The sequence below is a fragment of the Candoia aspera genome, chromosome 12 (genome assembly GCF_035149785.1).
Source record: "Candoia aspera isolate rCanAsp1 chromosome 12, rCanAsp1.hap2, whole genome shotgun sequence".
Lineage (NCBI taxonomy): Eukaryota > Metazoa > Chordata > Lepidosauria > Squamata > Boidae > Candoia > Candoia aspera.
Genome location: NC_086164.1, coordinates 745,419 through 771,674, shown reverse-complemented (window position 1 = coordinate 771,674; position 26,256 = coordinate 745,419). Strand labels below are relative to the sequence as shown.

At 55.9% G+C, this 26,256-nt stretch overlaps 2 protein-coding genes across 5 annotated transcripts in view; both read left to right on the top strand.

Moving 5' to 3' along the window:
• The window catches only part of NLGN3 (neuroligin 3), a 29,114-nt gene extending 26,176 nt beyond the window's left edge, over positions 1 to 2,938 (top strand). For all 4 annotated transcript variants that reach the window (XM_063313483.1, XM_063313484.1, XM_063313482.1 and 1 more), the window contains one exon: positions 447 to 2,938. In XM_063313483.1, the coding sequence (XP_063169553.1) occupies positions 447 to 1,296 (850 nt within the window). In that variant the 3' untranslated portion in view covers positions 1,297 to 2,938. The remainder of the gene's footprint in view (positions 1 to 446) is intronic.
• Positions 2,939 to 19,269: 16,331 nt separating this feature from the next.
• On the top strand, positions 19,270 to 25,434 carry GJB1 (gap junction protein beta 1). The gene is made up of 2 exons (XM_063313394.1): positions 19,270 to 19,391; positions 23,664 to 25,434. Exon 2 carries the CDS (start codon positions 23,676 to 23,678, stop codon positions 24,513 to 24,515), a length of 840 nt encoding a protein of 279 aa, XP_063169464.1. The 5' UTR covers positions 19,270 to 19,391; positions 23,664 to 23,675; the 3' UTR covers positions 24,516 to 25,434.
• The last annotated feature ends 822 nt before the right edge of the window (positions 25,435 to 26,256 follow it).

The following is a 26,256-nucleotide window of genomic DNA, read 5'->3' as shown; positions in this document are numbered from 1 at the left end:
AATACTTGTTCTCCTCAGAGGTGAAGAGCAAGGGACTCTCTGGAGCAATAGTGATGTCACTGAAGGGAGCTTCTTACACTGATGCCCCAAGGAAAGCCCCAGATTGACCCCCTAGATCTGCTTTCCCTAACCTGTTTCCCTCCAGCGGCGTTGGGACTGCAGCTCCCAGAATTCCCAGCCAGCACGATTTGGGGGAAGTCTGATTTTAATCCTTCAGATTACTGAAACACATTTTTAGGTCTGTGCTAGCTTGAATTACTTTTGTTTTGAAAAGGCTCTGCCCTCTGCAGTCCTTGAAAGGCACAGTATCTGTCTGTGCTTCTGTGCCCCTTCAGGCCAGATGCCTTTCAGCAGCAGGAACAGTCCACCCCCAGAGGGCCCCTACTGCATGCCAGTGATTGCACGCCAGTGATCGCTGATGGCAGCCTTTCTCTCTCTCCTTTCAGGGACCCTAACAAGCCAGTACCCCAGGATACCAAGTTCATCCACACCAAGGCCAACCGGTTTGAGGAGGTAGCGTGGTCCAAGTACAACCCACGCGACCAGCTCTACCTGCACATTGGCCTCAAGCCACGGGTGCGCGACCATTACCGTGCCACCAAGGTTGCCTTTTGGAAGCATCTGGTCCCGCATTTGTACAACCTGCATGACATGTTCCATTACACATCCACCACCACCAAGGTGCCGCCCCCTGACACCACCCAGAATTCACACATGGCACGCCGTCCCAACGGGAAGGCCTGGAGCACCAAGCGGCCTGCCATCTCCACCGCCTACACCAGCGAGGGTTCACAGGAGAAGTGGAACCCCGAGCAGGATGGGGCGGGCACGCTGCTGGTGGAGAACCCCCGGGATTACTCCACTGAGCTGAGTGTCACAATCGCTGTGGGGGCCTCCCTCCTCTTCCTCAATGTTCTGGCCTTCGCTGCCCTGTACTACCGGAAGGACAAGCGGCGACAGGACACTCACCGCCAGCCAAGCCCGCAGCACTCCCCTGCCACCAATGATATTGGCCACACACCGGAAGAGGAGATTCCCTCGCTGCAGACCAACCAGTCCCACCATGGAGACTGTGAGGCAGTGCCCTCCCACGATGCCCTCCGCCTTACCGCCCTGCCCGACTACACACTTACATTGCGCCGCTCGCCGGACGACATTCCGCTCATGACGCCCAACACCATCACTATGATCCCCAACTCTCTGGTGGGGCTCCAGACCTTGCATCCCTACAACACCTTTGCTGCCAGCTTCAGCAGTACTGGGCTCCCCCACTCACACTCCACCACCCGGGTATAGCCGCCATGCACAGACGCCACCTCACAGAACCTCGCGCTGTGGGGTCGGCCATGGTAGATTCTCTCGGCTCGTGGTATCAAGCGCTTTGCTCTCCTTGTGTCCAGAGCAGCTCGAGGCTTAACAGGGTCCAGCAGAGGAGGCAGCCCCCCGGGCCGCTCTGAGCTGAGTCACCCCTTCTGTGCTCCCAGGCCCGGCCAGTGCGGCAAAGGAAGGCAGGGCGGCCCCCTAAGCCTACTGTCGAAGGAGACTTCCAGGTGCCTCCTGGGACAACATGGCTCCACCTGGGACCTCCTTGTGGGCACTCTCAGAACCGAGCTTTGCCCCTCTCTGCCAGTCAAGGAGCCATGGAGAACGGCTCCTGCAGGCTTAGCTGCCACCTTGCGGCTTGGGATTGCTGACACCTCGTGGGGCTCCCTGGATGGGTGCCATTTAGGACTGGGTTTTCTAAGCCCCAATACTGGATCCTGGATCACCTGGGCTTGGTGCTGGCCTGGCAGGTGCCGTCCGGTGCCCATGCTCCATGTCACTCTCTTCATCTTGCAGAAAAACTGTGTTTCTTTCCAAAAGACGTTTTTTAAGCAGATCTTTAGTTCTTTAAACACTAACGGAGACACCGTGTTTTGTCCTTTGTAAAGATTTTAAACTTAAGTGTTCTTGGTAAAGCCAGTTAGACACATCACCCGGACGTGCACATCCACACACACCCTCCAGCTGCATCTGTGCCAATCTAAGAAACCAGCAGACTTCCCTCGGGTGGGCAGTGGTGTAGAGGAGACCACAAGGCCCTTTTGTATTTTTGATATGCCCTTCCATGCCATTCCTGGCCGTACATGTCCACCAGCCAATCCATGCTCCCCGGACCTCTGAGGATGAGCAGCCGCTCCTGCCCTCTGCCCCGGCCATCTGCAGTGCCAAGGCTCAGCCAAGTCTGCCCACCTGGTGCCTCATCCTTCAGCTTCTTGCCAGCCAACAGTCTACCCTGGTCTCAATTCATGGCTGCCCCTCTGCTGGGCAGGGAGAGTAGGCTAGTTGGTGAGAAAGGGAAAGACCGTGTTGAGGCATTGGAGGAGGGTGCCATGTGTAAATGCGGTGGGTAGGAACCCAGTGGGAGCAGAAAGGTGCCTTGCTCCTGGGTGGCTGGCTGCCAGAGCCCAGGACAGAGGGGAGGCAGCCACACTGATGCTGGAGGGGGAGCAGGCTGTTGGCTGACAGGGACCCTGCAGCAGGCAGCTCAAGGGCCTGCAACAGGGGAGGGGCCAGGCCTGGGACTGGAGTTGGGGGGGAAAGGAGGTCAGGGACAGGGTCTGGTGGTGACGATGACCCAGCCCTACCTTGACAGGAGTCCGGCCTGCAGAGGTCTTGGCGGGCAGGAGGGCCCAGCAGGTTATCAGCTGGCAAGGTGAGGGTTCTGAGGTGGCAGGAGGGGGACACGAGCTGAGAGGGGAGGGGCTGCCACAACACAGGCAGGTGGCCAGTGCAATTTGATCCAGCCTGCCTGGAAGTTTAACACTGCTGCACGTGTCTCCTGCCTCTTCCGCCCCCTGCCGGCCTTCTCCTCCTCTATGGGGTGTATTGGAGCTGCCCTGTTGGCCTCGGAGCAGAGGAAAGAGAAACTCCCAATAAACTGGAAGGGGTATTTTTAGCTCCTGGCTGTCCTGTCGTCTTCTTGGGCTGGGGAGGCATGGGGGTGGGAGAATGGCGGGGCTGCTGCTTCTTTGTGCCAACTGGAGCAGGGGAGGCCCGCTAGGACCCCCCGGGATCTGGGGAGGCCTCCCACCCATGGCGCCCCTTCCAGCATCAGCCCAGCAGAAGTGTTGCTTTTTCTCTGGAAGGGGGAGGCAGGCAGGCAGCCCTGAAAATGTCTCTTCCTTTCTCCCAAAGTGGCTTCATTCTGGGAAGAAGCTCTTTGTGAGCCTGTTAGCTTTGAAACGAAAAGCCCCCCCCCACCCCCCCGCTCTGTTGGTGTTTACGAACCAGGATGTCGGTTCCCCCCAGGGTTGCTGAAGAACCGGCCTGCCCATCATTTCCAGCCCAGCAAGCCCTTTTTCTTCCAGGAGCTGCCAAGCAGGAAAAGCTCCTCCATTCTTCGGAGCAGATCCCAGGGCCTCTGCGGGGCTTTTAGTGGCCAGACCCTCCTCCTCCTGCGCTGGTGCAGCCACTGTGGCTGAGGGCAGCCTGAAGCCACAGCTTTGCCTGGCCTAGCCCTGCCTGCCTCTGTTCATTTGCAAAGTGGTGCCCGATGGACCCACCCAGCCTTGGCAGTGAGGAGGGTGCCAGCACTCCTTTGGTTTCCCCAGAAACCAGTGCCAGCAACCTCACACGGATGTGTGCTTGGCAAGTGTCTTCTGTGCGGGGCTCCCGTCACCCTCTGAGGGACGAGGACCCCCAGGCTGCCGGGGCTCTTTCCTTGATCTGCTTTTGTGCCCAGCCAAGGCACTGCCCGTTTCCCTTGAATGCCAGTTCTAGTGGTGTTTCCATGGCAACTAGAAACCGCAAGCTGAAGCCTTTGCCAGCAGGCACCTGGTCCAGCGCACCTGCCGAGGGCTGGGGGAGGCCGGCAGGGGCACCCATGTGGGCGTAGGCTGGGGGCATACCCAGCTGACCCCCAGGGGATTTGGCCCCAGCTCCAGAAGCAGGATGGAGAGGGGTAAGACAGGTTCCAGAGTCCTCCCGGTCCCCAAATACCAGGTTCCTCCCACCCCAGCCCATCCTGCCTCACCAGCCGGGAAGGGAGCTCCCCATCGGTGGGGCTGAGGGGCCCTCCACGGGACTCTCCAAGCCCCGAACAGAGGCTGCACAGAGGGAGGCTCCTGCAGAGCCCACACGTGCACCCAAAGGGGCTTGCAGCAGCAACTGCTGAATGGCCTCAGAACACCAGCCTTAGCCAAGAGGCACCTGTCACGAGGAGTTCCTTGGATCTGTAGGAGGAGAGCCGTGTCGGTCCACGGGAGCTTTGTTAGTTGGTGGGAAAAGGTGCCGCCAGACTCCTCCTCAGCCGCTTGAGGGAAAATCTGTGGCGGCCTTCACCAGGCTCATTTCCCGCTGCTCTACTATGGACAGGGTTTCCACTGCTTTGGCATCTCAGAACTTCTTTCCAAGTGGCCGCTGGTTGAGGAGGACTTTTGGCCCACCTGCCTTCTGCTGGGCAATTCTGTCCGGTTGCCTCCACCTTCAATGCCCCCTTCCTTGAGTTTCCTTTTTTCCCTGGGGTGAAAGCAGAGGGCCGTTCAGGGCTAATACGCACTGCTCTCCAGGGTCTTCCTCAGCAGCAGCAGCATAAAAATGCTTGTAATAAAACTATTTATTTATTTTTTATTATTCAAATTTTGTTACTGCCCATTTCCCCCAAGAGGGACTCTGGGCGGCTTACAATAAAATTAATACAATAATACAAGTTAAAATCCCCTAAAAAGAAAAAGAATTTACAAATATAAAATACAATATAAATAGATATAAAATCCAAATGGCTCTAAAGATTTCAATCCGGTGGGAGGGGCTCTAAGGCGTGAGCCACCCCCAAGAATGGCTACCCACTTTCCTGCCCCAAGCGAGATGGCAGAACCAAGTCTTCTGGGCCTTCCTGAAGGTTGGGAATAAAGGCGCCTGCCTCACCTCCGGGGGTGAGTTTTCGAAAGGGCAGGGGCCACTGAAGAGAAGGCCTGCCTCCTGGACCCCATCAAGTGGAATTCCCTTACCGGCAGGGTCCATAGCATGCCCTCTCTGCATGATCGGGTGGGGCAGGTTGATGTGATGGAGATGAGATGGCCCCTCAGGTAACCTGGCCCCATGCCACATAGGGCTTTAAAGATGATATCCAACACCTTGAATTGGACCCGGAAGCAAACTGGCACCCAGTGCAGCTCGTGCAGCAAAGGTGTTATATGTGCCAATCTAGGGGCACCAAGCACGGCTGCACTCTGGACCAGCTGAAGCTTCTGGATACTCTTCAAGGGTAGCCCCATGTAGAGCACATTGCAGTAGTCTATATGGGAGATGACCAGGGCATGAGTGACTGTTCGGAGTAAATCATCACTAAGCCCAGCAACCCCCGATGCAAAGCACCTTGCCAGCCAAAGTCCCCCTTCTGCTGTTATAGCCATTATATTTAGCTCGTTAAATTGTATCTGTGCTCCTGGTGTTTCTTTCAGCAGCTGGACAGAGGTTACCATACAGGTACTGAAAGATGCTAGAAGCTGTAGTCCAGCAGGAGCTGGAGGGCTACCAGTTCCCAGTTCAGGGTGACCAGTAAGACTCCCCCCCACCCCATGGACCCTCCCCCCCATGATGCACTGAAGCATCTCCCATCCTCAGCCACAGTGGAGCCTCCTGCCCTGGTGGGCTGCAGATAGATGGCACTGTGGAGATGAAGAGAGGCCGCTCCCCAGGAGAAGACATAACCAATCAACCCAAATGTGGACGGAGACCAGAAGTGCCACCCAGATTCTTTGCCATGGCAACCACAGCATTTGCAGGATGCTGGTCCAATCAGCCGCCTCCCTGTGTGTCTTTCACCCCTTCCCCTTCTGCAGAGACTGTGCATCTGTGTGTGCCTGTGGGTCTGCGTGCAGGAGCTGCATGTGCAGCATCACGTTCCCCAAACTGGTTACCTTAACAACCTTTAACTGTCCCCAAATCTGGATGGAGAGGGAACAGCCTGGGTTTTCTCTAACCATTCAGACCATCTTCAGGGCCAGCCTAGGAATTGTGATCAGCATTAAGGACTGAGCACCTGAAAGGGAGGGGGGAGCAAACTTTATTTCCAATTAAGCAGCATACAACATGGGTGTGACCTTCTTTGAGGTACACATGTTTTCACCCTGCAGATTAATTCAAGCCTCAGCCTGGCTCCCTCTGCAGAATTTCAGGGTCACCTTCCTTTCCCAAAGACGGGATGGAACGGTCTGTTTTCTCTCAGCACCTGGAATGGAGTTTTGCTGTTGCTGCAGAACATTGTTCTGGAATGGAGCAGAAGCTGTGGAGCCCATGAGCAACTGGGCTGTCCTGACCCAAGGGCCATATTATGGCTGGCATCTGCTGCACATTCCAAACAAGCATTTTTATTCTGAAATAAAGGGAGTTGTGTGCCCCAGCCATGATTAAGATTGAGGCCTCCTGGCTGCTTTTGCTCCAGAATCGATACAGGATTAAGACCTGCAATTTGGTCCTTAGGAAATGGTTGCTCCCTTTGTTTCTGCTGCATAATGAATTGGGGCCTGTTGCTCCCGCAAGCAAGCAGCTAGTTTTGCATGGAGATGATGTTTAGAATGTCTGAATCTCAGAAACATCCCAAGAACATTCTGTGCCTGTCGGCCTCTGGTCTCCTAAAGCTTCAGGCTGAGCCCCAGTCTTCTGCTGTGGAGCACCCCAACCTCAGCACTGCATTGGGCCCTTCCCTCTCTGCCCAGCTCTTGCTTCACCCCCTCTGGTTGACTCCAGCCCATGGCCATTGACATAAGCTTAGTGTCCTGCTTCTGTGAGTGGTTCCAAATGCTATCATTTGGGGGGCCTTGGGAGAAGGGTGAGAGAGAGACAGAGGAGGCCATAGAGGAATACAGAAGGGGAATGGCTGTGTTCACACCATGCATTTGCTTAACGTGCTCAACGCCTCATGGGAATCCAGCCAGTTTATTTAGCTTTTGTCTCAGTATTTTATGCAAACACAAAAATGGGCCAATTCAATCATACATACATGCAGAGAGAATTTTTAAAATCTACAGCCAGATTTATATTGATCATAAATGCCTGTCCACAGCCAGGTTTTTAAAACCCATTTAATAATTTGTAAGAACAGGACCAAGACAATTCCCTTTGTGGAGAATTCCAGGGGCCACCAATGAAAAGGCTTTCCTTAGGCCTGCCAGCCTGAGTCAACCCGGTCAGCAGCCCAGAGAGTACAGTCTCAGCAAGCAGGATCAATGACCAAGAATAGAAGTCTCTTGGCAACAACTTCTTCTGGGATCTTTCCTCCAGGAGAAATGGGCCATCTAGACCCTGCTGAGATGGAGAAGCTCTCTCCCCTACCTACCCTAATGGCATTGAAGACTGTGGAGGGGGTTAAGAAAAACTGGGTGGCAACTCATCCCACCCATCTCCTTCCACTCCTAGCCCACCAAAACTCTCTGTTCCAGAACCAGATTGGAATGGAGCCAAATCATCCCTCTCATCTTGGGCTAAATGCTTCACTCACCCCCTCCCAAACTACCTCAGCCTAATTAGCTTTATTAATCAAGGTGGCTTTACAGGCATCTGGCTCTTAAATGAGTGACACTCTCAGCTGAAAATCAACCTGATGCAGCTTAGCGCCTCCTGGGCCAGGCAGAGTGTCAAGATGAAGATGTTGGTATGGAAAGGAGAGGGCTTAAAAGGGGGTGGGGCTCCTTCCCAACCTTTGTTTTCTCCTTGAAACAGCTTAAAGCTAGGCTCCTCTTTTTCACTGTTCAACACCCCACCACCAGAAGAGGGGTGGGGTGGGGTGGGGTGGGGAGAGAATGGCTCAGGTCCACCTCTCCCCTTTCTAAATGTTCAGGAGGGAGAGCAGAGTTCCACGTTCCCCTCTGGCTTTGATCCTTTGATCTTGAGAACTTCCAAATGGGGCGGGCAGTCCCTCTGCCCTGGATGAGAAGCTGAATTAGGACTGCTCAAGTTGGCCCTTCAGGGGGGAGACTCACTGGCACTCTCTTTCAGGCCCACCAAATGCTCCAGAGGCTGTCCTGGGCTCCTGGAGAAAAAATGGAAGATAAATTCACTGACTATAAATCAGTGAGTAGAAAGCAGTTCAAAGTTTCTTGCTTGCTGCCCCCAGAGCTTTCCAGTGTGGCAAAACAGCTCCTCTGCTTTTCACCAGTGAGGATAGATCTTGCCTCTGCGCATTTTCCAGGGGGGAAGATTGGTGTTCCCATCTGAAACCACAAACATCCCCTGCTTCCAAGAAGTTTGTGAACTCATTTCTAGGGAACTCCACCCCTGTGAACTTCCCTGATTCCAAAACAAACACCTCAAAAGAGAGAAATATTTAATATGCAATTGAAGGCAAACTTGGCATTGCAAAAAAAGTTGAAAGCCTCTTTCAGGGAAATTGACAAGAGTTTGTATGTTTCCTGCTGGTCCCCACTGTTGCTGAAAACTCTGGGAAGGGGGGTGAGTTCAACCACAGCAAGGCCAGGGGTTGTGTGGTAGGGGTGTCTAAAACAAGACCCCCTTCCCAGGGAGGACCCCTCGCCCATGGAGGGACATAGCCAAAGTACCCACTCTCTTGAAGGTCCAAGATGTTTCTGGAACAAAAGATGAAAGCATGACTGATGTGTGGCTACAACTACTGACAACATTCCCACCTTGGGCTAAGCCCTAATGTGGCTTGCATGGCTTCATGTGGGGTGTGAATCTAGCCAATTGTGTTTTGGGGAAAAGTTTAAACAAGATTCAATTACCTAAATGTATTTCATGGCTGCAGTGGCTCCACTGGTTGCATATTAGCATCAGGTACAAGCCACCATGGCATCATGACACAACTACACAAATGATGTAATCATCCCTTGCACAACATCATCCTGACTTGCACGGGGCCACTTGTGCTAGCTTAGGAACCTTCCTGCCAGAGCTCCAGACTGAAAGCGGCTGGGAAGGCTGGTCCGCCCCTCTCCCGGCCACTCATGCCTTGGCCTGCCTTCCCGGGTGCTACCGGCAGCCCTTCTCCCACCTTTTAGCATGGGGCCCCTCTTGCATTAGTCACACCAAAACCCATTTCTTTGCCTTTTTAATTGCATCTATTAGAGACATTTAGATAACAAATTACTGCATTAAATTTAATTATCCCAGCCATAATTAGTTACATTGAGAGCATGCGAGCCCAGTGCAGGGAGCACTACTCCAATTAACCCGCGGATCTGAGCCCTGGGCAGTGGTCGGATTCTACCGGGCCACGCCTACCCAGCGGGGCCGATTGTCCTAATTCAGCCCCCCACCTTGTGCCCCCCCGTGACTGCAAGTACCATCGTTCCCAGCCACGAAACGCGAGGCAGAGGTTTCGTTCCCAGAATTCCCTTTAAAGGAGGCTGCCCGAACATGTGCAGAGTGTCTCCGCTCAGGACTCCTGCACCGTCTCAGCAGTCCTTGAATTAAGTGACCAGCAGCCCTCCCGACCCTGCGAAAGCCGCCGCCGCCACCGCCGCCGCCGCCGCCGCCAGCCGAGCCGGACCAAGGACGCTCCGGGGCTGCAGCGTCTCTCGAGCGGAGAAGCGCCGGCTGACCGGCCGGGCACGCCCCAGATGGCCTCGCCGCGAGCACTGGGGCTTGCGCTGCGCGCCGCCCGGAGGCGCGCTCGGGTCTCGGCCGGCGGCGGAGGCGGCGAGGGCGGGGTGCTGCGCCTATCCCGGCCGCCCCTCTGGGACGGGCTAGCCCTCGGCAGCGCCGCGCTGGGACTCCTGGCCGCCGCGCTGCTGAGCGCGCTCCGCGGGCGCCGGCGCCCCCGCTGCAGAGGCTCCTGCCGCGCCTCCGCCGGCCGCTGCTGGGCTCCGGGCAGGGCGCTGCGGGCGGCCGCGCTCCTGGGCAGCTTCCTGGGCACGGCGGGTGAGAAGGCGGCCGGGCAGCGGCCTCGGAGCAACGCGGCAGCCGGCCGTGGCCGTCGCCCGCCTCCGTTTGAAGGCGGCCGCGGGCCGGGCGGGGCGTGGGGGCAGCAGCGCAGCCACCCGCTGCCTTGGCCGGCCGGGGGACGCCGAAGGAGGCGCAGGAGCGAAGTGAGGGGCCTCGTGCGCTCCCAGCCCAGCCAAGGAATGGCAGAAAATGGACAAGGAGCCCTTCCCGGCCCTGCTGCACCCCGAATTCAGGACTTATGGAGGGAGCGGTAGGAGGGGAGAGCTGGTGCTTCTTGCAGGCCCTGTCTTCACCCTGCGGGGGGTGCGGCGCACTCTGCACCTGCCCCAAGGCCCTCTGCTAGCTTCGAAGAAGTGAGGGAGGCCTCTGACACCAAAAGGCCTGCTGGAGAAAGAGCTCCCCCCTCAAGCCCCACTGAAAACCAGCTGTGGCCCCTCCTTCCAAAATTGCTCTTCAGTTGTAACTTTGAATGTGGCAGAAAAAGAAAATTATTACATAAATATGGAGTAATTATTTTAACCATGTTTAATTAATTTACTTGTAATTACATTTAAATGAAATCATTTTTACATTTTTGTCCTGGCTTTGCTTTTTTTTTAAAACATAACCCCTGGTACAAAGGCCAAATGTGGCTTCTGCCTGGCAAATAATCCCCTGCTCTCCGTTCTCTCCTTCCCCCCAAGTTGAAGGCTTGCTGGGGCCATCAAGGCAGAAAAGGGCCAGCCGGGCCAGGCCCCTCAACGGCCTCTCCCTCCCCCTGCAGGGATCCTCCCCCCCCCACCCTCTCTGCTCCGGCTGGCTGCTCCTTCAGGGGCCGGTGCCCCGGTGCCTCAGTGCCTCCCCTCTGCCGCCTGATCGCAGTAGTGGTGCTGGTGCTGTGGAGGGGAGAGGAGGGGAGGGGAGCTGAGAAAGTCCTGCCACAATGCTGGGAATCAGCTCAGCCAAAAAAAGGCAGAACAACCCGACCCCCCTTTCTGCTTGCTTCCTGGCAATATTTTGCTCCCAAGGCCCAGCATCCCCTGCCCCCCCCTGCCATTTAGGATTGGCTAAAGGCCAGCCAGCAAGATGTTTTTTGCAAAAGGCAACCCCCCACCCCCGTACTTCTGGAAACTGACAGTGAAAAACTCCAGAACAAGAGAGCAATTTGTTGCCCGTATTTCCTGAATGCCCCAAATAAGGCAGCTGCTTCCCCCTTCCTCATGGCAAGGCCAGCCCTGCACTCCCCCCCCCCCCCCCCCCCGCCAACGTTCACTTCTCTTCCTCCAGTGCAGTCTGGGTTCTCATCCCACTTCTGGGCCCTCTTCCGCTATTCCGTGGAGGCTGGCTTGATGCTTCGGAGCCCAAGCAGCCACGGATATGAAGGGGAGCCCCCTGCGCTGCCTCCCGGTTGGGTTGGGTGTTCTGTGGCCCACTTCCTTGCGGAGACCCTGGGGTGAGGAGACGAGGAGGAGGAGGAGGTTCAAATGGGGCCCCTGGGGCTGAAAGCCGTCCCTTGTAGGAAGGGCTCAGTCGTGCTGGGCATTGAGGAGCGCTCCCCCTCCCATGCCAACCAAGCTCCCTGGCTGTTCTTTGACCATGCCTGGTGGGTCAGCACTTCCCCTCTTGCAGGGAGCCTCCCTCTGAACTTGTCTTTGTAGCCACACTGATGAGGGGCCTCCTGAAGTGACCCAGCAGAGCTGCCCTTCTGTTCTCGTTCTTTGACCAGGTCCTTGACCACCTACTACCTCCTTTGCTGGGGGGTGCCAGCCAGCCAGCCAGTGCCTCCTTGGCCTTTTGCTCCTCCTGATGATACCACCAGGCACTGAGTAAGCCTCCCTTCTTTCACCTTCTGAGAGCCATTTTTAAAAATAACACCTGGGCGGTGAGAGTGAACAGTCACTGGGCCAGGAAATACCAACCACACGTATCCGGGAGTGAAATATGAATGAGAAAATACTTGTTTGCTCCTGGGCTGAACAAAAGGCGCCAGGAGGTGGAAATGGGCTGATGGGGAAGGTCCTCCGGTTCTGGCAACAGGGGTGCAGAGGAATCTCCCCCCAGGATCCGGCTTCTCACGTGCTCAGCCATGCTTCCTCAAGGCAGTGCAGTGGCCCTTGGCTGCGCCCCCTTCTGGCTGTCGCTGGGCTGCAGACCAGTGGTTGGAGCGCCTCCCTCGTCTCCGGCTTTTGCTGCTCCCTAATGCCTGGCAGGAACCGGCTTCCCGCTGCCCCCTTGACCCCTCTCCTGCCACCTCCTAGGCCAAAATTCAGCGGCACAAAAGCTACAAGGGGCCTGAGCAAACAGAAGCTGGCCTCAGTTTGTTTGGTTTCAGATAGTTGTGCTGTTCCTCTTTTCCCAGCTGCAGCTCTGTTACACTTCTAGCTTTGTCCCACTCGCCTTGAAAGTCCTGTGCTCTTTCACAAAGCACTCCAACCAGGTAAACCAAATTGCATTTATTTATATAGTCATCCATTTATTGTTTACCAATATGTTGTGTGAACCTAGCCATGGTGTTTTATTTGACAAACCACAATAAAGCAAACTAGGATCCCACGCAGTGTGTGGCTCTGGTCCCTTACACCTACCACCCATATCCTCCATTGCCAGTCTTCCAATCAGGCAGCTTGGGCGAAAAAATGCTCTCCAATTTGTTAAGGGAAGGGGTGCTTGTTCCAAGCACCATTTTGAAATGGGAGCACATTTCAGGCTGGAAAACCACAGCAACCCGCTGGGTTTAGGCAAACACCAGAAGGAGATCCACCTCCTCTCTGTCCTTACCAAGCTGCGAGGGAAGGAGCCACTCTGGGGTTGCGAAGACAGACAGAGGCCAAGAGCAGGCAGTGGATGGCCTGGTTCCAGGGCCCACCTTTGCCTGCTTGCAGGATAGGGGGCCAAGGGGGGGCAAGGTGGACCAGGTGCTCGCTGAGTCCCGTGTAGGCAGTGACTGTCTCTTCCGAAAGGAGTTTGGGTGGTGGCAGTGCACCTTTGGGGCCCAGGAGGAGCGCTGAGCCCAGTGCGGCTTTTCTTTCACAGTGCCGGCTCTCCTGTGGCAGGGCCGGGGGATGCGTGCGGCCAGAGAATGGCACCAGCAACAGGAGCTGCACGGGAGATTCACTAACATCATGGTGGCCTTCGCCACTTGGTATTATCTTTATTTCATTTATGTGGCGCCAACGTCATACCATTTGCGGCATAGCCCAACACGGCAAACATCAAGCACAGAGAAAGTAGTCATAATCACAGCACACACTCAGCATTGGCAGCTTCAGCTTCCCAAGGCCCTGCCCAGATTGTCTCCAATGGCTGGGGCGCTGCCAGGCTGCCCCACGGGGTGGAGGTGTGTCTTCTCCAGAAGCCCCTCTGCTCTTTAGGAGAGCTGGGAAGGGTAGATCCGTCCCTTGTGAATTGCAAAGTGCCCCTTCAGTGGGGCCACCAGGATGCCAGAAGCTTGCCCCTGTGCCTGGGGAAGGGGTGCCAGAAGCTTTCTTGATAAGCAGATTAACAATAAAAAAATGAACAAGAGGCTCCCAGCAGCTCCGAGAGCCTCCTTCGGCTTCTCCATCCTTCAGGCTAGGCTGCCAAAGCAGCTTGGTTTTGCAGGAATGCTCCGGGGCCACCCCAGGCAAGGCCAGGCGGAAACTGAACTGGATTGGATTTGAAGCAGCCCTCCTCTTTCAGCTGGTGGGTGAAGGTCCTACATGAGGTGCTGCTGCTGCTGATGGAATTGGAGTCTTCGGGGAGACGGGGTGCGGTGCAGTCCTCACCTGCCGGGCTGCCATGGTGGGTTAGGCGCATGGCCCACACGAGGCATGCTCTGGGGCTGCGGGAGCACCAAAGCCCATCATGCAGGAAACACCCAGCCCTGTCCAGAACTATCTTGACGGGAGAGTTTTGCTATCCAGGAGACATTCCTGCCTCCCTTCTCCCATCCCAGCCTAAACGTTTTTTCAAACGCTTGGCAGCTTGGCCATTGGGAAGTGCCTCCTCCTGAGAGCGCCTCTGAACTGCGCGCTGCAGTCAAACTCCTGGAGGAGGCTGTGAAGGGTCATCCTGTGCGCTTTGCGGGTTCCCTCTGCAGCCTCACGGCTCTGGGAAGAGAGGCGGACCTTCCCAGCCACCCTCTTCTTTGCTCCTCCAGAAGGCTGCAGAATTATAACGGCAAGGAAATTAACTTCTCACCTGCCCCGTCCTGGCCAGAAGACCCCGTATAGGGAGCCTGGCTCTGCTAGTCTCCAGATTTGCTGGGTGCCGGCAGAAAGAGGAGGGTTCTGCCAAGATGCCTGGAAAAACAGGTTGCCCGAGCCAGCGAGCCAAGCTGCAAACTGCAGGATGGAGGAAAACAGTCAGCATTTCTGCTTCTGTCTTTGAGGGCCTTTTCCTTGCTCATCTTCCCAAATCATCTTAAACCCTCTCTCTGGAGCCCTGTTGATAGTGGCATTTTCATCCTGGAAAACCAGATGGTGCACCAGGAAACAGGCACCCACCTGGAGACCCTCTGCGGAAATCATGGGGGATGGCCCAAAGGAGAGCTGCCCCCTCCCGGGCCTGCCTGGTGCCCGACTTTGATCGGCAGGGGGAGCCGGGCCCAGCAGTGCTCCCCTGGGTGAGTTGGACGCCCTGGGCAGCACTCGGGGGTCCTGCTGGTGCAGAGGGGATGCCCTGGGTCTCTGGAGGGTGGGGCAGAGGGAGAGGCAGGCCCCCCGTCAGGTATGTGAGGCACGAGGGGTGCGTGGGGGAAGGGGGAGAGTGGCAGTGGGGCTGGCCTCCCCGGGTGTTTTCTTGGGGACAGGCTGGCCGCAGACTCCCCTTCCCTCCCTCGGCTCAGATGGCTTATTCCAGCCTGTCCCCGCGTTTTGACAGACCTGCTCTGCTAGGCGGCTGGGGACAGCCCCGCCCAGCCCCAGGGCCAGGGGGAGCCACGCTCCCACGAAGACGCGGCCCCGGCGGCCGCCGGCTGCTGCTCAGAGGAACGCGCCCGGGCCGGGTCAGCGAAGTGGGTCGAAGGAGACCACGTCCCCCCAAGCCTGGCCGCCTGCCCCCATCCACGGGGGGCCTGGGCAGGGCCGCAACTAGGGGGGGCAAGCGGGGCATCATGTGCCCCTGGCGCCGCGCTGGGTGGGGCGCCAAAATGGGCGTGCAATCCATGTTTGCCGCGGGTGATACAGACCCTAGTTGCGGCCCTGGGCCTGGGGGGCCGCCACCTGCGCTGCCGCCTCTCCTGGGGCTCAAACCACCCGGCCGGTCAGGCCGGGGACGAAGCCTTTCGAAGGGGGGGGCGGTCCTGCTGTAAGCGGCGCGGCCGAATAGTATACATCCTGCGGCTTCGGACACGCTTGGAGACGTGGTTCTTGGGGAGCGGGGAGCGGGGAGCGGGGAGCGGGAGGGCCTCCACCGAGAGGCCCCCTCGGCATCCTGCGCACCCCTGCCAAAGTCAGCGAGGCTTTCAAAGCAGCCCTTTTTCGGGGGCGGTTTCTGGGTTCCTGCCCCAGGCGGGATTGGACTAGAAGACCCCCAAGGTCCCACCCATCCCTCGCATTCCAAGCAGGGCGGATGGCCGTTCCGGCACCTGCCGCGGGTGGACAGTCAGGGATGCCCCGGGCAGCCTCCTCCTGGGGGAACGCCCCTCCTGCCCGTCGGGCGGGTGGGAAGAGGAGTCGGCGCCGTCTGGCGGCTGCTGCTCCGGGCGGATTCCCTGCCTCCTTCCCAGGCCGGCTCTCTCGGGGCCGCTCCGGGAGGGCTTCGGCTGCCGGGGGCTGACCTGCTGAGGACCCCTTGGCGGCTGGGCGGCTGCAGGGCCTCCCGGGCTCCTCCTGCGGAAACTGGAAGGCGTTTTCCCAAGCTTCGGGGTGGAACCCGGTTCGAAGAGAAGGAAAGTGGCACATCAGAAGGGAGCATTTCCTCTGTTTCCCTCGGAGCAAATCTCTGCCACTGCCCGAGGACAGGTGGTTTTTCAGCTTTGCCTCTGAAAATCCGCCCTGGTGATTGAACACCTCGAGCCCGAAATTATGAAAGGCCGGTTTCCAGGGCACTTTGAGACATGGCCCAATGGTGCATCTTTGAGCCCCCAAACAGGTAAGGCCCATCAACCCCTTTCAGCCCAGCAGTAAGTGGGCCTCGCAGACAGCCAGACCCTGGCCAGGTGAGCAGAAGCTGATGAAGTAAGAGCAAGGACTGTTAAAATCGTTTTAAAACGAACAACGAACCTGCCTTTAATGTGCTGGTAGGAGGCAATGAAGGAATTAAAGGAATATGCAGATAACTGGTGATTGAATGGGTTTGGATTCCACAGAAAATACAGACCGGATCCCTCTTTCTGAGGAAAGAAGATTTTCTGATGAACAGACAGAAGTAACGAGGCATGTTAATTTTCAACCTTAGAACTTTCATTTGACCTGCTAGCAGAAACCCCAAACATTAGAACAATTCAGATGCAGAACTGTTGATCTAGCAAAATTTTACAACAGATTGCTAAAAACCTGAGTGCTCAGGGAACCTCAGTGCTTTGACACATGGAATAAGAACATTACAATCCAGGTAGCTTGATGTCTCCTCTCAATAAATTGATAGAGAACCAAAGGTTTGTAATCATGTAGAAGAAACATGTTTTGCTGAGGAGTGGGACTTTTGCAAGGAGACAAACTGGATCATCTGCCTCTTGAAGTTCTGATAAAAAACTCTGTAATAACCCTGAAGACAATCGATTCTGGATCATTGGCCTGATCCCCTCTCTCACCAAAACACCTAGAGAATTTAGCAGTCATGGGATAATAGGGCAGGTCCATCTCTGGATTCGGTAAAGGGTTCAAGAGTAGGAACACATTGCAGGAATAAAAAGAGGGTTCTTACACTAGTGGCAAACATTGCAATGACCGTGTTTCCCAGATCAGAAGCCTAGACCTGTTTAAGCACAGCTGAGGTGAATGAAGAAGTAGCTGAGAGTTGTGGAAACCAACAGGTTATTTACAATAGTGACATCCAAGGCAGATTAAAAAGATCTCTTTAAACTTGGTAAATGGATTTTTTTAAGAACAACCCTGCTTGGGAAAAACTTCATCTTCATTAGGCATGTTGGCTGGAGATGACAGGACCCAAAGGTGTGGGGCCCAGGTGGGCCAGAGCACCAGGCCTTTTTAAGTTAGAAAAAGCTGATTGATTGACTGACTGACTGATCGTGCTTTCATACTGCCAGGTTCAACAAGGGTGACTCCTGGTGGTTTACAACATACAGGGCTGAGCGGGCTGTTGTTTATAAACTCACAGAGACAGTGGCGAGTGGACAGAGAGAAACACTCTGATTCTTCCAGAGCCATGATCTGTTGTGAAAGAAGAACAAAGTACAGCGTTCCCCTCTAAAGCATATTGGACTCCTTTCTGGAAGAGGAGGATCTTGTCAAGGAATTATGATTTGCTCTGACAGCTCAGCAAAATGGCTGTCCAAAGGCAGCATCCCTCTGGAGAGGAGGCAAAGTGCAGGCGAGGATGAGTTTAGCTCCTTTAAATTGCAAAGGAAACATTTTTAAAGGGTTTGGGCAGAGCCTAATGAAATCTCTGAAAACTGCAGGAATGCCCAGGTGAGGCTTGGTTGAGAGACAAGTGTGTTCAGGCTGTGTAACTGTTTGCCCTCCTCCTTGCGTTAACAACAATGCAATTTGTGCAGAGAGGAATATATGGGCAAGGCAAGCTAATAGATGGATCTGGACTTTATTTGCACGGTGCATGGAGAGAGCAAATATGGCCCTTCCCGGGTGCTGGGTCTGGACAGGTTTCAAAGGCCTGCCCCTTCCTTTTGTCCTGCTCTCCCACCTTGCCAGCCCTTGATGAGCTCTCTGTCGCCTTGTAGCTCCTGGGCGTTGCCCTCCTTGGGGTTCCACGTGAGTCACATGACCCCCACCTCACCCCCAGGTTACACCGTCATATGCTGCCCTGGGCTTTGGGGTGGCTGCTAAACTTTTCCCCAGTTCTCTGTGAATGCAGGCTGAGCTGTGCCAGTGACCAATGTGATAAGCTTCTTGCTGGCACCCACCCTAGTCTGCCCTGCCTACCTAATCAGGGAGGAGGAGGAAGCCGCTGCCTGCCTCGATACCCTGAGGTTCACGCAGAGGAAGGAAGGCATTTGGGGTTGGCCCAGGCGTCTCTCATCAGGGAGCGTGGACCATACATGGAGCTGTCGAATCTCCTTGGCTGGTGCAGCGGGGGGAACGCCCAAACATGCGCCATGGTTTAAGTGGCCCTTCAGTCCTTCTCATCCCTGGCATGTCCCAATAATGAAGCCTGGGCAGTTCAGAGAGGGAGTCATACCTGAGAGTTGAAACCCCGAAGGAGGCATGCTTAGAGGCCCAGGCTGGCTTGGGCAAAGCAGAGCTCTGGGGGTTGAGATCCGCGGTGTCTCTCAAGTAGCCTCTGAGCAGGGGGCATTGCTCCCAGACCTAGCACTGTGGCTGGGGGTGCCCTCTACGCAGGTGGAGGAGACACTGCCAGTACTTTCAACAGCTCCAAAAGCCAACCCAGCCTTCCAGAGCAGCGGGGACTGTCCAGATTTTTGTCCCCATTGCTTTCAAGTAGCTGTTTCAGCCACTGAGCCCAGTCGAGGGGAGTGCCCTGTCCTGCACGCAAGGCACCTTTGACCCCACCCTGTAATGCTTCTGACATGCTCTGGATTGCCTTGTGTCGGTTGAGGGCCTTGGAACAAGCACCCAAGTATGCGAGTTAATGTTTACAAGACTGCAGTAGCTTTTGCGAGATATGGAAACTCTGGCAACTCACACAGTGTGCAGCACTGCAAATAGCTGGTGGCAAAGGGGTGCTTAGGTGGACCCTTGGGCACAAGGAAAATGCAAAGTTCCCTCCTTCCTTCTCCTTCAGGGTGAGTGTTCCTGACGGGAACGTGTGTCTGCGTGGGAGGGGGGCATGCAAAGGCTCACTGAGCTGATGCCTCTGGGGGCGAGTCTTGCCCCTGCTCTGGAACCCGAGTCTGTGGGGTTTTAGGGAGAGCATCCCAGGCTCAGGGACAAGGGTGGGCAACCTGCTGCTGGCTGGGACCACGGCAGTGACTGGCGCTTCCCATCTTGGCTGGAGGGTGGGGTTCCTTTTAACCACATTAAAGCTCACTCTAGATTTTTCACTGCAGTTTTTGTGAGCTTCTCACCTAAAAACAGCAGGAAAACATTGAAAGGAGGCAGTTCTGGTTGGCCAGTGCTTTGGGGGCTGTGCAAGCAGGTCTGGGAGGTGCAGCCCTTGGCCAGGGGTTCCCCCCACCCTACAACCAAGCAGGGACTCCAGAAAGTGGATTCTGCCTCCAAAGAACTTTTGGGGCTGGACATACCTTCGGTGCCCACCACTCCAATTTTGGGGTCTTTCGTCAGCTGTCTGGAGGCTGTGAGGAAGCGCTAAGGCAGAGGTGGGAGGATTTCCAACACTGAAAAGTGGGCGGGCCAGCCTCGCGGTATAAAGGCCCCCGTCTGCTTGGCATAACCCTCCCAAATCGAGGCTCCCCTGGGCTGCTGAGCCCTGTCCTGCTTCTGCCACAGGTGAGCCTGGAGGGGTCGGGCAGCTGACGGAGGGTCAGAATCCATGGGTGGCTCCAGGAGGGGGTTCTAAGGCTGCTTCTCTCAAGCTTTAAAATCCAGAATGTCATGACCAGGTTGCTTCTTCTGCTTTCCACATACACACTTGATTAATGGCAAAGGTCCAAGTATGTTTTCTCACATTTAAGGGTAGAAATTAACCAGTTCAGCTAGCTGTCCGGAGCAGGTGTCTTATTCCAGCTAAGTGTCAATAGAAACTGGAAGAACAACGCTAGAGTTTGGGAGAAGGAGCACCGGGGGCAGGGGGAGAAGGGAGGGAGGGAGGGAGGGAGGCTTATAGCTTCTATGACTGCTTCAACCTCTGGGAGGTAGAGTAGATGTTGGTAGGCAGCCTTGAGTGCAGGAACGCCGTGGTTTGGCAGACATTTGAGCTCCAGACCTTTGCTTTCTGGCCGTTAGAATTTGTTTATCAAGACCAGGGCTCCTTGTCCAGATGGGACCCGACCTTTGTTTTAAATGATCAGGCAGAAAAGGAACGCACACGTGCTCTCCTCATCAGGGCGTTTCTGGAAAGTTCTTGGGCCAAGCCCTTGAAAGTGGCTCTAAGGATCTCCAAGTCTCGCTGAGCTGCTCTGATCAACCCTGGGGAGTTTCAGGGATCTGGGGGTGCCCCTGGACCTTTTCCCTGGCCCGTCGTAACGGCTGTGGCACAGAGGCACTTGCAGCCTCTCTCCCCTTTGCATCCAGGCCAGCAGTCAGTGGGGAAACATGGGACAGGCTCCAAGAGACCCTCAGCCTTTTCCCCGGGCTTCAGGGCTGCATCACTGACTCCTCAGCTCAGAAGGCCTTTCTCTCCAACCGCTTCTGCCAACTGCTGCCTTTCAAGAGCTCTGCCAAAGGGGGGTGCTCTCGCTGCTCACCCCTGGCACAGGCAGAGCGCTGTCCCCGGCCCCCCAGGCCTCTCCCTCTAGGTCAACAGGTAGGGAAAGAGTTGTGACGTTGGGGAGCTGTTATCTTGCCTATCTCCCCCACACCCATGTGCTCTGGTGTTGCTCTTGTTTGCCTACCGATTGGTCCCCGAGCAACAATGGGTTGCAGGGCATCACAGAAAACTTAAGCTAAAAAATCACAATCCCAACAAAGCAACGATCAGTCCATCAGCAAGCAAAGCAACTCCAGAAACACAGAGCGGCCATTTCATGCCAGCAGCCAGTTAAGAGGCAAAGCCCAATTTTACAAGGCTGAGATGCCCTGTGCACTTCCAAGTCGTGAAGTTGGGGGACCGGGGGGGCCTTGTGGGCTGCAGAGCTTGGAAGACTGGATCGCCTCCCCTCCCCTCCCCTCCCAGCCCTCTCCCTGGCCTTTGTTTAGTGGCAGATCTCCCGGATTGATGACTGCCTGCCTGCCTGATGACCGCCTGCCTGCCGTGCGAGTGTTTCTTGCTCTTGTTTCAGATATTTGTGTTGGGTCACTGCACTAAACAATACTCACTTCCCTAATGCCCTTTCTGTCTGTCCCATGCATCTGTTAAAAGGGCACAAAGCAACCAGGTAGAAAACATGGGTGTTTAAATGTTTAAATTCACACTTTAACTTTTCCATCACTGCTCCCCAAAGCAGCAGCTTGGGTTCATGCTGCTGCCCCTGGGCTCCCTCCCCCAAACTGAAACACACACGCTTGCATCTTCAGGACCAAGAACGACGAGGGAGACCTTTGCTCCATGGGGATCTCTGGCCCCTGGTATTTGTATGTTTGGACTGTCTTAATGGTTACCTTTTTGCTGCCCAGCAGAGTTGCTGCATTCTCTATTGGGTTGGGATTGGGGAGCCCTTGGGTGGAATACGCTGATCTCCCCTTGGAGAATGCGGGTGTCTGGCATTGTCCTCACTGCTCTTGTACTCCAAATATTTCAGCATCGGGTCCAGTTGCTGCCGGGAGACCGTGGAGTTTGGCCACCCCCTGGCCGAGAGAAACCCCCACAGCCGAGCCTGCCCAACTGCCTGGCCCTGGGCTTTTCCAGGCCTGGCAGGCTGCGTGCGTGTGTCTGATGGCGTGTGTGTGTGTGCTCGGAGAGAACTCCTGTCCCACTGGCCGGTCCCAAAGCCAACTCTTCCGTCTGGGGCGACAATGCCTGTGCTCCAGGCAGGCGCACAAAGGAAGGGTGTGTGTGTGAGGAAGGACACTCTGGAACAGGGTCAGCTTTTCTAACTGAGGGTCGCTTTGTGTTCGGCCAGGCTTGGCACTGGATGCCAGCACTGACTTTGCACCCCGGAAGGAGACGCCAACAGCCTCCGTTTTTGCGGAACGTGGTACGGCTGACGCCAAGTGGCGTCATGGCTGAGGCAGCTGGCCTGTGTCCGGCGTCCTGACCTCTGGCCCCAGGGCGGCAAGCAGCCTTGGGGCAGCTGCCAAATCTCTGGGGACCCTGGAGGTGATGAGCCTGCCCTCCCAGTAGCTGAGCAGACTTTTTGGGCCCTGCCAGGGAAGGCTCTGTGGGACAGGATCCCAGCTCCTGGCAGAGCGTGGGACCAGGTGCTGAGGCCGCTTGGGCAGCCTGGAATGCCACACACAGAGACTCTGTTTGGCCAGGGTGGGCGGAAGTCCTAACAGGCGGTTTGAATTCTACAGTGTGTTGTTTGGGGGCTGATAAAGGGCTTATTGTATGCAAAATAGTTTATAAAGCGGCATATGACTTTCTCGAGATGGGCACAGTCTGCGGGAGGCATGCGCCTGTAGAGGGAGCCTGCGGCTGCCTTGGAAAAGGAGTGCTCCCCGTGGCAAGGTAAAATCCTGGTTGGGAGGTCTAAGCCTCACCCCTATCAGGGTAGGAATGAATTGGGCTGCTGGCTAGGCTGGGAGCTGTTGGGGACTCGGGCGGGGGGGAGGGCAGGGGCAGAGCAGGGTCTTGGGAAGGGTGCAAATGCTGGGTATTTGGAGAAACCGATCACTTTCGGAGCTGTCCATGCTAATTTTGCAGAGCTGCTAGCAAAAGAGGACATCTGTGATACCAGCTGCTTTTAATTCAGTTGGTCTTAGCACAAGCTCCCCAAAGCTGGAAAAATGGCTTCCCAAGATATTTTTAAAAATGTATTTATATTCCCATAACTGGTCAGAGAAGCATGGCCCGGCCCAGCAGAGCTGCTTTAGCATTTTGGACGTTCAGGGCCTGTGTGTGCAGCTCACTCTTCTGCGCAGTCCGTGCCTCTCACAGTGACAGGGGAGGCGGGCAAGAGGGTCCTCAGCCCACAGGGAACACGCAGGAGCCTGCAAAGAAGAGCGGAAGGTTGTCGAGGGGGCATCCCTTCAGCAGCAGCCCTGGGGAGAGACAGTGCCAAGCCCATGCCCGCTCATGGATTTGGTGGCAGCTGCCAAGGGAACCTGGCAAAAGCTGCCAGTCCTTGTAGGTGTTGGCAGCCCCATTCTGACTGCAGGATCATGCCAGTGCTTGTGCCTCCCCTTTGAGGTAGGCCAGGTCGAGGAGGAGAAACAGCAGAGACTCCAGGAATGCTCTTCATTGTCATGGGCAGGAGAACACTCTCTCTCTGCCTCATCTTCCGCCAAACCCAATGGAGGTGGGATGGAGTCTCCTCCCTCAGCGCTGCATTGCCCCCTTCCCCTTGCCAGGCCAGATCTCCCTCTTTCACCCCTTGTCCTTTCGTCCCCAACCCCACTGGAATTTGCCACGTGGCATCGGCCTTGAGAATGCTGTCCTGTTCTCGGATTGTGACTCAGCATTTCCTTGCACCGTAGATCGATCAAGGGGCTGCCTGTACAAGGCAGAGCAACCTGGTGCCAGTTGCCAGGTTGGCTGGAGCCACAGGAAGGTCACCAGTTGGGAATGGTGGTGTAGTGCAATCCTGGGGGCAAGCGGCTCATCGACATTTCAGAAAGCATGGCTGCAGGCGGCATCAGGCAGGAGAGCTGGAGCCTTTGTTGGCACGTGGTGTGTCTCATTAGAAGAAATCATTCATTTTCAGCAGTTGTATTTATCCCCATGAGGTGGCTGTGGCAATCTAAGAAATAAAACCAAGTAAGAAATGATGTGAAGTAATTAAGAAGCCACCTTTGGCCCAAATGCCCCACATCCACGCTCAGCAGTGTTTTTAGAAGCCCCAAAGAGGCTCGGCTTCAGGCCGGCCTCTGGCTTCTCTGTCTTAAGGGAGTGGTGATAGCTGGAGAGGCCCCACTTGCTATTTGCACTCCTCACCCAGCCACACGTGGGAGAGAGATGCCTGGCTCTGTCTGCACTGACCAGTTTTGGCCCTTTCCTTTCAGGGGTGAGGAACGATGAAGTGGGAAGGCTTCTATGCCCTAGTCATTGGCGTAAACCGCCACTCCACGTCCATTGGCCGCATCTGGCTCTCCGTGGTGTTTATTTTCCGCATCATGGTGCTTGTGGTAGCCGCTGAAAGCGTCTGGGGCGATGAGCAGTCCTCTTTCACCTGCAACACGCAGCAGCCCGGCTGCAAGAACGTCTGTTACGATTACTATTTCCCCATCTCTCACATCCGACTGTGGGCGCTGCAGCTTATCCTGGTGACCACACCAGCCCTGCTTGTGGCCATGCACGTGGCGTATCAGCAGCACCAAGAAAAGAAGCTCTTGGTAATGACAGGCCATGGTGACACCAAGCATCTGGAAGAAGTCAAGAAGCACAAGATGCGCATTTCAGGCTCACTGTGGTGGACCTACGTCTGCAGCGTCCTCTTCCGCATCATCTTTGAAGGCACCTTCATGTACATCTTCTACATGGTCTACCCCGGGTACCAGATGATCCGCCTGGTCAAGTGTGACGTCTATCCCTGCCCCAATACCGTCGACTGCTTTATCTCCCGGCCCACCGAGAAAACCATTTTCACCGTCTTCATGCTGACCACCTCCGGCATTTGTATTGTCCTCAACGTGGCTGAAATGGTCCTCCTCATAGTGCGAGCCTGCGCCCGGCGCATCAGCCAAAGCCGCAACCCCTCCTCGGGAAAGGGCTCCTTCCTGGGGCACAAGCTGTCTTCAGAGTACAAGCAGAACGAAATCAACCAGCTGCTGACAGAGCAGGACAGCTCCCTCAAGGACATTCTTCGGCGGAACTCAGGGCTGCAGGAGAAGAGCGACCGCTGCTCGGCCTGCTAAAGGCCTCAGACGGCCCTCGGTGGTCATTTGGCTTCTGGCCTGACCGGAGAGCAGGGGGCTCTTCTGAGGCAGCCGGGAGTCTGGGCTGCTGCGTCGTTGTTCCGCCTCAAGCCCTTCTAGAGGAAAGTTTGCTGGGGCCCCTTCCCCACCCTCATCTTTCACTTCCCTCCTGTTGGCTTACAGGCTCCCATGGAGAGTTTCTTTCCCTGGATTTTGCAGGCACAAGATTAGCCTACAGAATGCCCTGGTTGCAGTCAGGCAGAGCCCAGCGGCTGGGGTCCCCCACTCTCCTTCCAAAGGCTGCTGCAGGCCCCATCCAGCCAGGAACCCCAGCTGCAGCCCAGGGTCCCTTCTTCCTTTTCCCTCAGACCTGGTCTCCTCTCCTGCCCCCCACCCCAAATCTATCTGGTATTTCTTATTGCTTTGTCCCTCCCAGGGACAAAGACAGGCGAGCAGCAGATCTGAGATGTTGGGTTTTAATTTATACATCGCAACTGCAAAGGCAAGTCTCCACCCTTGTGTTTAGTCCTGAGGGTCCTACGGTGCCCCATTCAGAAAGATTATTGTGAGACACACCAGTGATTCAGAATTTTTTGCCTCTACTCCCCCCAGCTGCTTCCGGCCCAGCAGACGTTCTTTTCCTCACACTTACCATCCTGGGTCTGCCCAACCAAATCTGCAGAAGACCCTCCCCCCAAAGCAGGTTGGTCAGTCTTGACCAGCAGGACTCCTGTACCGTGAACAGCAGAACCCAACTCCGGCTGGGTGTGCAGCTGCTGGTGGGCCAGGAGCTCTTCCCCTGGCCAAGGAAACTGCCCGGCCAGCAAGCGTGATGCTGTCGTCCCGGCAAGAGGCCTCGCCTCGCTGGCTGCATTTTACTGTACCAAAGCAAGTCACAGTATTAAAACAATTTTACGGGTCCTGCCTCCAGTGGTTTTTCTTTGGAGTGTTCACCTCCAGCTGCTCACTCCGGGTTATGGCAACCATGTCATGTCAGCTTGCGGAAAGTTGCCTTATCTGGGAGACTTCAGTTGGACCCTTCTTCTCCGGTTGAATTCTTTGCAGGCCGGTCTTGGCCCGAGAAGCTTCCGAAAAGGGTGGGAGGAATCCTCCTCTCCGTTTCTCAGCCACGGCTCCAGGCAAAATGCTCCTGCCCGGGGGGGGGGGGGTGTCTAAGCAGAAGGGGGCTGAGGAGAGAGGCTGCAGCAAGCCTTGTGGGGGTGGGAGCAAGCTGGCTGTTAACTGTAATTCCCCGGGCAAAACCCAGGCAGAGGAGCCACAGGCACTTCAGCAGAACGCCAGAGGAGCTCGGTGGGTGTCTGAGCTTCCTTGCTGGATGAGGAAGGCCATGAGTTCACAGCTCCACTGGGGGCAACAGTCAGACTCCTTGAAGGTCTCAGTCAAAATGGTGCTACCGGGACAGCTGAACTTCCAGGATGAAAGGCCACCTGGGGTTTAACCTGCTTGGTCTGGAGCCTCTGGAAGAGGCACATTTTGTGCAACTCGGCTGAGTCTGACTTGGGGGTGGGCTTGTCCATTGTCTCCCAGGCAGCTTCCTGGCCCCAAGGATTGTGCACCCACTTGGGCTCAGCCCTTCCTTCCTTGCTTTCCAGAATGTCTGTGTTACCTTGTCCCAGATTCATTCAGGCAGCAACAGACCGAATCTCCACCCTGGGCAGGACTCGTCTACCTCTGCACCCTTTGCCAGGTGAATTTCAGAAGCACAACGGGCCTCTCCTAG

Coding starts and splice junctions, on each gene's coding strand:
- GJB1 (XM_063313394.1), top strand. CDS start 23,676: ATGAAGTGGGAAGGCTTCTATGCCCTAGTCATTGGCGTAAACCGCCAC.